Source organism: Drosophila subobscura, chromosome A (assembly GCF_008121235.1).
Source record: "Drosophila subobscura isolate 14011-0131.10 chromosome A, UCBerk_Dsub_1.0, whole genome shotgun sequence".
Taxonomy (NCBI): domain Eukaryota; kingdom Metazoa; phylum Arthropoda; class Insecta; order Diptera; family Drosophilidae; genus Drosophila; species Drosophila subobscura.
In genome coordinates, this window is record NC_048530.1 from 1,305,691 (window position 1) to 1,316,936 (window position 11,246).

At 52.9% G+C, this 11,246-nt stretch overlaps 1 protein-coding gene across 3 annotated transcripts in view; it reads left to right on the plus strand.

The window, feature by feature from the left end:
• Window positions 1–7,260, plus strand: part of LOC117903746 (protein sevenless) — a 62,133-nt gene extending 54,873 nt beyond the window's left edge. For 2 of the 3 annotated variants that reach the window (XM_034816144.1, XM_034816162.1), the window contains 5 exons: window positions 23–4,674; window positions 5,300–5,580; window positions 5,647–5,838; window positions 5,925–6,373; window positions 6,439–7,260. In XM_034816144.1, coding sequence (XP_034672035.1) covers window positions 23–4,674; window positions 5,300–5,580; window positions 5,647–5,838; window positions 5,925–6,373; window positions 6,439–6,763 — 5,899 coding nt within the window. In that variant the 3' untranslated portion in view covers window positions 6,764–7,260. The remainder of the gene's footprint in view (window positions 1–22; window positions 4,675–5,299; window positions 5,581–5,646; window positions 5,839–5,924; window positions 6,374–6,438) is intronic. The other variant, XM_034816153.1, reaches the window with a different exon arrangement.
• Window positions 7,261–11,246: the final 3,986 nt, after the last annotated feature.

The window sequence follows — 11,246 nt, forward strand, 5'->3', positions numbered from 1 at the left end:
TCTTCATCCCCCTTTCCAACAGCCTGAGACTGGAGCAGGGCCAGTCCACATCCGGCATCAGCACGGTGGAGATACATGGACAGAGGAATATCTCCGCCGAGTGGATTCCACGGAAGCTCAGCCTGGATTGGCTCCGCAGACGGCTTTACTTGGCTGTCGAGGCGGCGAGTCTCGGATTTGCCTTGCTCAAAGTGGATCTGGGCAGCACGGACTTTGATGTGCTGTGTGAGGCCCTGGACCCTGTGCAGCAATTGGAGGCTGACCCCTTAAACGGCTGGCTCTTCTGGAGCGATGCTGAGAGCGTCTGGCGCCTCGATTTGGGCACCAAGAAGCGCATACGCATCGCCAGGATCCGGCAGCCTGGCTGGTTCACCCTGGACCCGCTGCACTGGCTGCTCCACCTGCTGGTGGCGCACGAGGGGAAGATTCTAGAAATCAGCTACGACGGCAGCCACAAAATGTCTCTAATCGCACTGCCCGCCATGCCCACAAACTCGTGGCAGGCCTTCGCCCTCCAGGGCCGCTCCCTGCTTCTGGCTGGTTCCAGCCAGATGCAGTTGCTGCTCGCGGATCAGCCAAACCACGGGGGACTGACCACCTGGCCGCTGCACCACCTCCCTGACTGCTGGGGTCTAGTCCTACTCACCACAGAGCGCTACCCCTCGGCGCATCCTTCTGGGGTGCCACGACGGCTCAACGCCGTGCTGGGCGCCCAGGCAGCACACATATCGTGGCAGGAGCCGGCCAGGAATCGATACCAGTCCGCCGACGCCGCTTTGGATCTGAGCTACGAGCTCGAGGTACTGGACGTGGCTAGCCAGAGCGCGTTCAGCATCCGTAACATCCGCAGCCCCTACTTTGGACTCGAGCGCCTGCAGCCGGATAATCTGTACCACTTCCGCGTGCGAGCCATGCGGTCCTCCGGGGAGGCCGGTGAGCCCGGTGCCTGGACGCAACCCCACGTAGCGCGCACCTGGCCTATGGGCCCACATCGCCTCCGCTGGGCCACCGCTCAGGGCGCCCTCTATGAGACCAATGAGCTGGGCGAGCAGCTGGTGCGGCGGGAGGGTCAGCTGGAGGCGCGACCCGGACCGCTAGCTATGATCAACGCCAGTGTGGGCTACTACGTGGCCGGATCCGGCGTTTTGCACTGCATCAATGTGGAGCAGCTGCATCTGCGATGCCTGGTCCCCGATGAGGTGCCCCACGCAGGGGCCGTGACGTACGACTGGAGGGGCGGTCGAGTCTACTGGTCGGATGTGGCACGAAATTGCGTGGTGCGCCTGGATCCCTGGAGCGGGGCGCGCGAGCTGCTGCCCATATTTGGGGCCCGCCAGCTGGCCATCGATCCACGGCACGGCCATCTCTACTACGCCACCGCAACCCGCCTGATTCGACGCCATCTCAGTTCCTCCCTGAGTATGGGCCTGGGACATCCGCAGCACGCGAACGATCTGGAGGTGGAGTTCTACCAAGTTAACGGCCTTGAGGGTAGCATCGCCTCGTTCAGCATTGATCTTGAGCAGGACCAACTCTATTGGCTGGTCTCAAGTCCCGTCGCGTTGCTCCTTTACCGGGCTGCTCTTGGTGCGGACTCCGTCCAGGACTCCCAGCAACTGTTGCAGAGCTGGCCTGGCAGGGATGCTCTGCCTCAGAGCCTTCAATTGATCCGACCCCTTGGTGCTCTGCTCTGGCTGGAGCGGGACGGACGCCGAGCACTACTCGCCAGGACAACAGCCCTGAACGATACCATGGATCTGTCGCCACAGGGCCTCGAATCCGCCGCCTCCTCGTTGCAGCTCGTTGACCCAACAGCCCCTCCACCACCCGATGCTGGGGTCATACCCTCGGCGGTGCCCCCCGACAGCGTCCGCCTGGACGACGGCCACTGGGATGACTTCCACGTGCGCTGGCAGCCGGCGACTAGCGGAGGCAACCACAGCATCTCCTACCGACTGCTCGTAGAGTATGGCTCGCTACTGCAAACCCTCGACGTGGCCACCCCATTCGCCCGTCTCACACACCTTCCGCAGGCGCAGCTCTTGCTAAAGATCAGCATCACGCCCCGTACCGGCTGGCGCTCCGGCCCCACCTCCCACGTGCAGCTGTGCACTCCCGCCGCGGCTGCCACTCAGCCGCGGCGCCTGCGCGTGTTCGTTGAGCGCATGGCCACGCCCTTGGTGCCGCCGAGCATCGGGGCCCTGCTCCGCTGGGACGCGCCCGAGCAGGCGACTGCTCCGGGGCAGACTCTAGAGTACTGCATCAGCTGCTGGCTGGGATCGGAGATCCACGCGGAGCTTCTGCTGAACCAGAGCATGCTCGAGGCCCGGGTGGACCACCTACAGTCGGACCAAACCTACCGCTTTCAGGTAGAGGCGCGTGTGGCATCAACGGGGGCGGCCGCTGGCGCTGCCAGCCACGCCCTTCACGTTACGCCTGAGGTGCAGGCCGTCCCCCGCCTGGTCTTTGCCAACACAGAGTTCATCGGGGAGCTGGACCTGGACAGCCAGCTGCGACGCCGTCTGGTGCACACCGCCAGCCCCGTGGAGCACCTGGCCACCATGGAGGGGGAGCAGCGGCTTCTATGGGTCAACGAGCATGTTGAGCTGCTCACCCACGTTCCGGGATCCGCGCCCGCCAAACTCGCCAGGATGCGGGCGGAGGTTCTTGCCCTCACCGTCGACTGGGTGCAGCGCATCGTCTACTGGGCCGAGCTGGAGGCGGGTCAGGAGGCGCCGTCGTCGCATGTGGCAGTGATATACCGCCTGGACCTGTGCCGCTTCGAGGGACGCATCCTCCCAGGCGAGCGTCTGTGGAGCACTCCGCAGGGCCACCTGCTGAGGGACTTAACGGCCCTGCCACACAGCCGAGCCCTGGTCTGGCTGGAGCACGAGGCCGGCTCCCGGAATGCCACACTTCGGGGCCGCAGTCTCGCCGACGGATCGCCCATTCCCCTCGATTCGCCCACAGCCCTCTTTCGACTGCACGAGGGCAGCCTGGAGCCGGGGACGGAGACGATAAACTTGGTGGACCATCGGGGCAAAGTGTGCGTCTACGACGTGACCCGCCAGCTCTGCACAGTCACCGGCCTGCGCAGCCAACTGCATCTGATGGCAAAGGACGGCGAACAGTTGGCCCAGGACGCGGGCTATCTCTATGCTCTGCGCAACGGCAGCATCCGCGCCTACGGTCGGAGGCGCCACCAGCTGGAGTATCACGTCGAGCTGGAGCCGGAAGAAGTGCGGCTGCTGCAGGCTCACAACTACCAAGCGTACCCCAGCCGACGCTGCCTGCTCCTCCCGCCCGCCGCTGCCCTGGAACCCACTGCCGTCCGGTGCGATGAGCTGCAATGCACCATGACCCTGTCCCAGCTGCATGCCTTCTCGGACTGCGCGCTGCCCGTACCAGGTCTGAGCTTCCAGCTGAACCTCACTGCCCTGGAAGGAGGGCAGAGCGAGGGGGCGGCACACCTGTGGCTGGGTGGATCGGGAGACACCATCAACATTACAGGGCTGCAGCCCTACTCAAGATACCAGCTGATAGCTTCTTTGAGCAGCTACTATCAGCGCCGCCTGGGCCTCGACGACCTGTCGTTGCCGACCACGGAGGTGCGCACTGCTCCAGCCTCTCCCACGGCCCCCAGGAACTTTAGCGCCCGCGTCCTGGGCCCCAGCGAGGTGGAGGTCAGATGGGCTCCGCCCGCCCAGCTCCGCAGCGAGGGCGTTCACTACACGCTCCACTGGCAGGAGGACTCCACTGGGAACGGCACGGAGCAGGAGCAAATGGAGCGTAGAGTGGAGTCTGCGGGGGTGCATAGGCTGAGGGGGCTGCGTTCCGGGTCTAGCTACCGGATCTGGGTGCTGGCCCATGCCACGCCCACAAAATTCAACAGCAGCAGTCTGCTGCACGTTCGGACGTACGTGAGGCTGCCGGAACTGCAGCTGCTGGAGCTGGGACCATACGCATTGACCCTCTGCTGGGCAGGAACCTCGGACACGCTGACCTCCCTAGTCCTCGAGTGCCGCTCAGCGGCGGAACATCTGCGCTTTGAAGTAGCCGGAAACCACTCCTGGATGGTGGTGGAGCCACTGAAGCCGCGCACGCTCTACAAGTGCCACCTGCAGCTCCTATTCGCGTCCTCCCCAGGCGCCCCAGTCTACAGGGGACCGAGCCAGAAATACGTGACACTCGGGGATGCACCTGGTGCGCCGGGAAGGCCACGACTGCAGCACATTACCGGTGAGATCTTCCGGGTGAACTGGAGCGCGGCCCGCGGCAATGGGGACCCCATCGACCTCTACAACCTCGAGGCGCTGCAGGCCAGGGCCAAGTCCAGGTCCAGACGAAGGCGCCGCAGACAGAGTGTGGGAGGGGGCCGGCTAGCCCTGCTCCCATGGGCCGAGGAGCCGGTGGCCATCGAGGACCAGTGGCTAGACTACTGCAACACCACCGAGCTGAGCTGCATCGTGCGGAGTCTGCACTCGAGCCGCCTGCTCCTGTTCCGTGTGCGCGCCCGCAGCCACGAGCATGGCTGGGGGCCATACAGCGAGGACAGCGACCGAGTCTCGGAGCCCTTCGTCTCTCCCGAGAAGCGCGGCTCCCTGGTGCTAGCCATCATTGCCCCGGCGGCCATTGTGTCCAGCTGTGTGCTGGCCCTGTTCCTGGTCCGCAAAGGTACAATTTTCACATCCTTTACACCTATGTACATAAATACGTATGTATGTACATATTCTTGATTTCTCGAAATACTTATGTATCCATTATATACTAACTGTTTCTGTGTGCAACCCTGCCCACACCTACAAAGGGAAGTTCACACAAACAAACATCGTTGGATCGATTCTTATTCACTTAGAGTGGGTACACTCGTGGTGTTGGGTTGTCCAACTGTTGAGTGAACTGAGCTGTTTTACTGCTTTCTCGTTCAATTGTTCCCTTTCGGGAGTGGCTTTAGTAGATAGGCCGGCACGCAGGTACTCACATGTTTTGTGCGTTTGGGACATAAGCACAGGGCATAGGCATAGGGACATCGGCATCACTGCCGATGCGGCAGCCGAGCAAGTGTGCATAGGCCGAAGCCACACGAAGCTTTAACGCTGAGCTTATGCCGATTTTGCTGCCCGTGATCTTTATCCTTACAAATATGCATATGTACATAGCTAGATGCTTAAGTGTTTAAGTCCATGAATTGTGTGGCAAGTTTTCTTATCGCGCCACCATTTAAGCTGAATGTACTTTTATTCATATTCATCTACTGCACACTACATGGATGTTCCATTTATAATCTATGATATCCAAGCAGTGCAAAAGCGGCGCGTGCGGGCCAAGAAGCTGCTGCAGCAGAGCCGTCCAAGCATCTGGAGCAACCTGTCAACGTTGCATACCCAGCAACAATTTCTGGTCGGCCGCAGCCGCACCTTTTCCACGACGCTCAGCGACGCGGACATCGCCCTGCTGCCGCACATCAGTCGCAGCCAATTGACCCTTCGCCGCTTCCTCGGCAGCGGAGCCTTCGGCGAGGTCTACGAGGGAGCCTTGCAGGCGGAGGACAAAAAGGATACGCAGCGCGTGGCCATCAAGGTGATTTAACGAATCAACAAAATCTAACAAATTGACCACTCTAATCCCTTGCTAATTAATACACAGAGCCTGCGAAAGGGCGCCAGCGAGTTTGCCGAACTGCTGCAAGAGGCGCAACTAATGAGCAACTTTAAGCATGAAAATATTGTAGGCCTTGTGGGCATCTGCTTTGACGCCGACTCCATCGCTCTGATCATGGAACATATGGAGGCGGGCGATCTCCTCTCATACCTAAGAGCTGCTCGACCCAAGTCTCATGTAATTCCACAGGGGCCGTCCAAGCCCTTTCTTCCCAGTCTTGCCACGGCATTAACATGTACACCCTTCCCATTGTAATCTTTAAGGAGGAATTCAGGGGACTGTCGCTGTCGGAGTTACTTTCCATGTGCATTGACGTGGCCAATGGCTGCTGCTATCTGGAGGACATGCACTTCGTCCATCGTGATCTCGCCTGTCGCAACTGCCTTGTGTCTGAGGATGCAGACGCGGGGAACGGGCAAGGGCACCGGCGTGTGGTGAAGATTGGCGATTTTGGCCTGGCCCGCGACATCTACAAGAGCGACTATTACCGAAAAGAGGGCGAGGGGCTGCTCCCAGTACGATGGATGGCCCCGGAGAGCCTCGTGGATGGGGTGTTCACCACCCAGTCAGATGTGTGGGCTTTTGGCGTTCTCTGCTGGGAGATCCTTACCCTGGGCCAGCAGCCGTATGCGGCTAGGAACAACTTCGAGGTGCTCGCCTATGTCAAGGATGGTGGACGCCTCCATCAACCCACCATCTGTCCCGACAAAATGTAATTGGTGTCTCCACCCCCTTACCATTGAAGGCTGCTTCTAAATTAGATCTCCCTCTTGGCAGGCACTCCTTGCTCTTGATGTGCTGGCGCACAGATCCATCGGAACGACCCAGCTTCAGGCGTTGCTTTAATGCTCTTCATGCCATTATCATGGATCTGCGCCGCAACCAAATGCCGAATGTCGACTCAAGCACTGCGGGATCTAATTCGGAAGCCGCTTCCGCATTCGGACCAGAGCTCAAGGTGCGCTTCGATGAGCATTTGGAGAAGGCTGCGGCGCAGGAAAAGGAGGACACGAAAGAGCCAGAGGGCGTGTCACTTCGGAATGTGTCCAGCCACAGTCCGTCTGAACAGCTGTATGCCAACGAGGGGATCTCCCGCCTTTAGGCAGACCAGCGTTTTTCTCCAGATGTCGTCTCAAATGAGCGCGCTCTTTTTCCGTTTCCGATGCATCACGATGCTGGAAGAAATCAGTCTCTGAGACCAACCAGTTGGGCAATGTTAACGAACTAGCTTTCCAATTTACGCTTAAGAAGAAATGTTTGATTAAATGTATCTTATCCGCGAGAATACATCGAAAGTAAGCAAACTGCAAGAAACTGGCCCATTACGAAGTCGTTTGATACATGATATCTGAGTCTCCTGGTTTCCTTCTGTCAATCTCTCTCCCCACTTATAAGTGTTATGTTTATACGAATTCACGGGAGATTCACTGATATGATATGGCACTACCAGCACTTCGATACGATGTTTGCAAATGTTCAAACTATTTTTTTTGAACATTCCATCTTCTGAGCTCTTCGGTAGAGCTGCGTACCTCGATGTTTAGAACAAAAAACTTGGATGGTACTATATATCCGGTACGAAATATCGGGATTTAGGAGATAAGACAAATTATGAAGATAAAGACTTGTATTTTCATATTTTGTACAAAAAATAAATAAATTTAAGCTTTTCAGTGTTAGAAATGAGAAAAATTGAGAATCCAATCTACCCGATTTATTTTTCTTTTTCAGCTTAAAATTAAAAAACAATAACAGCTGATATATTGCTATATATATATATATTTTATGTTTTACATAAAAATCCAAACATTATCTGGCATTTACTATAAATCGGAGACCCATTTTTTTTTTATTTATTTTTTTTTTTTTAATTTAATTGCTACAGCGAACATGGTTGGTCGCAGACAATAAGTCCGCATTGACCAGGTACAAATGTTACTAAAAATTTTGAACTCAAAAAAAGAGTTGTTTGCCGAACGAACACCAAGTAGAAATAGTGCGTTTCTCACTTCAATTTTTTAAAGAAGTGTCATACACTCGACCTGTCTGTCTTTTTATACGCGGTACTCGAAGAGAAAATGGGGTATATTGTATTTGTGCGAATAACGGTTGTATGTAACGCACAGAAGGAAACGTTTCCGACCCCATAAAGTACAGACATATATTCTTGATCAGCATCAATATGTCTGGACGTTGATTTGCAATGACTGCACCATCAAGTGGCCCATGCGACACCAAGCCAAAGCCTGTTACGCGCGGAACCCAGCAGAACGCAGCCCTCCTCCCGCCCACCGACCAAGGGGCACTGCCGCATGACGCGCGGCGCGATTAACCGAACCGGTCGCGAGCATGCAGGAAAGATAGATGTTAGGCTAATATTCGAGGAAAATTAGAACTAAACACAACTAAACTAGAGCAACTATAGCTAGCAAGCAAAATTATCAAAGTCAAAATTTAAATTAACTACGGGAGAGGAAGGCTAGTATAAGAGATTTAAGAAGAGGAAGGGAGTGAGTCGAGGATATAATGTGATAGAGAGAATTATAATCCGAGCATAACACTCTAAAGGGCTCGTGCAAGGCATAATTCGATCTACACATTGGAAGGAACAAAGGAATATAGTTTCTAGTGGGTCTAATGGGAATCGTAAAGTTTACGCGGCTCAACAAGTCAGGGCTGTCTACATCCCCCTTGATCAAGTTGAGCATAAAGAGTACACCAAGCATTTTTCTACGACTAACTAAGGATGGAAGATTTATTAAAAGAAGTCTAGTACGGTAGGATGGCAGTCTCACAGTTGCATCCCAGTTGAGGCCCCGTAGGGCAAATAAGAAGTTTTTCTGTACTGATTCAATACGGTCCTGATGTATGTTGTACTGAGGGCACCATACACATGAGCCGTATTCTAAAAATCGGACGAACAAGCGAGATATAGAGAGTCTTCGTTATATAGGGTCATCAAATTCCTTTGACCACCTCTTTATAAACCAAAGCACACCCAGGGCTTTATTTACCATGGTAGAAATGTGTTCAGAAAACTTTAACTTGGGGTCTAGTTTAACACCAAGATCATCAACTAATGTAATTCCCTCAAGAGAACTACCGCAGAGGGTGTAAGGTGCCAGTAAGGGGCTGGAGCGATGAAAAGTCATTACTTTGCACTTCGAGGCATTAAGGTGTAACATATTTGCACAACACCATGACTGAAAGCTATTGAGATCAGATTGCAAGCGAGAGTGAAATGAGATGTCCTTATACTGGACACAGAGCTTAACATCATCCGCATACATAAGAATTCGAGAATTTGTTAAGACAGAAGGCAGGTCATTAATAAAAAGTGTGAAAATAAAGGGGACTAAATGGCTACCCTGTGGTACTCCAGAAGTAACCATGACAGGTAAAGATAAGGAATTTTTGAAAAGGACCCTTTGAGACCTAGAACACAGGTAGCTAGAAATCCATCTCAACAGATTGGGCGGAAACCCTAGAAGGTCGAGCTTTTGTGCAAGAAGAGAGTGGTTTACAGAATCGAATGCCTTACTGAAGTCAGTGTAAATAACATCCGTCTGCAAGTTACCTTGGAATCCTTTAATGACAAAGGAGGTGAACTCTAAAAGATTAGTGGTTGTTGATCGTCGCCGTATAAATCCGTGCTGAGCTGGAGATTAAGTGATTTGCAAAGATGTTGCAAGTGCGGAGTTAAAATTTTCTCGAACATTTTAGGAATAGCGGATAACTTAGATACACCTCTATAGTTTTTAGCGTCAGACTTGCTACCTTTCTTATGGAGATTCTGGATTCCTTCTGGATTCCTTCCAGATGGGGGGAAAGCTAGAAGAATGGATGGAAAGATTGAATAATTTAAGCAAAGGTCCGCGCACAGAGACTCGGCACAGTACCTGAGTACACAGCCGGGAACTCCGTCAGGGCCCGGTGAAAATACCGGCTTAACTAATTTAAGTTCATGAAGTAAGGAGCCTTCATTTAACATAGGGCAGAAAATGCCATTCGACCTTGGTAAACTATATGGATACATAGTGCCTGGGTAGCTTTCCTGGGAATAGGTGGTTTGGAAAAATTGTGCAAAAAGATCGGCGATTGCCTGATCATTGTTTGCCGACATATTCAAAAAATGATAGCAAGGATGGATGTGCGGAAGGATGGATGAACTGCGGACGTTCTACGCTTACTGTTTCCAAAGCTGTAGAACTGTTTAGGGTCCTGTGAAAAACGTATCCTGCATCGAAGTAGGTAGTTCCTATAGCATTGAGCATTAAGAACAGTGCAATTTGACCGAGTTTTTAGTTTTAATCTTCAAAAGAAGATTTGGGAGAACCAACTTCTTGAGATTTTTAAAAATAGTCTTGATTTTAGGTTCTTTAGACTGGATAACTCTTTAGTGAACCAAGGACGGTTTTCGCAGATCTAGTCGGACATGATGGGGTCGGGGACACACGTGTCAAAAACCGTTATGCACAAATACAATTTACTCTTAGTACATTGTAAAAAATGTTTGTGCCTTCAATGACGTCAGTGCACGAGTACAGAGCGGACCAATCAAAATCCCTAATTAAGTTATTGAGCTTCGTAAACTCGGCTTTACGAAAGCAGCGGACGCGTTCAGATAGCCTACCCGCACGATCCGATACAGTAGGTCCAATATCTACCGACACTTCGAAAGTAGGATGATAGCAGTCTTCAGGAATAGTGAGCGGGAGTTAAACACCTAAGGTCGGATCCAAAGCACAGATCCGATCGACCCAAGGAGGTTTTCCAATAAGCCATCTCATGTCGTGACATGGGACACTCGTTAACCGAAGACCAAAAGTACCTGGCAGGTTGAAATCCCCAAGAACTATTAAATGGTCTTTGTCAGATAGCGAGGAAGACACTTGCTGCTCGGAAGTCGGTGGAAATAGACTGGCCGGGAAGAATCAGTCTAACACAGAGGAATTCCAAGTCTTGTGAAACCTGGACTATGAAAAGTTCCGACGTGAAGTAAGAGTTTACTGCAAATCAGAACGCCTCCTCCACGCCGAGACGAACGATCATTCCTATAAATTGTGTACCTATCTGCCAAAACTTCGGAACTAAGAATGTCCGGCTTTAACCAGGTTTCGGTAAACATAATAACATGGGATGAAAATGTGAAACTATCCATAAAAAGAGTGCTCAGCTTACTACGTAAGCCGCGAGCATTTTGATAGGCTACAATAAGGGAAATTAGTTTTGACTGCGAAGAATCGCAGTGGGAAGAGGTGGATGGAGCAGAGGAGGAATAAGCAGAGGAGTAATGAGCAGAGAAGGAAGGAGCACTGGCCTCACTACTAGGAAGAGTTATGGGGGCCTATTTTTCTTTTAGCCTTAAACTCTTTAACAACCAGGTGCTCTGGCCAAAATTTGGAAGAGCAAATGGTCTCGAAATGAGTTGGAGACACGCTAATCTTGAAAGAGGATATCTCCCTGGCATAAGAGAAATTAAACTTCTCCACCTTTAAGCCATCGGTTTTTATTTTGCTTTGTATAAAAGCAGTTACATCAGTGAGGTCAGGGGCAAGCCGAGAGACAAAAACTTGCCGCTTTGG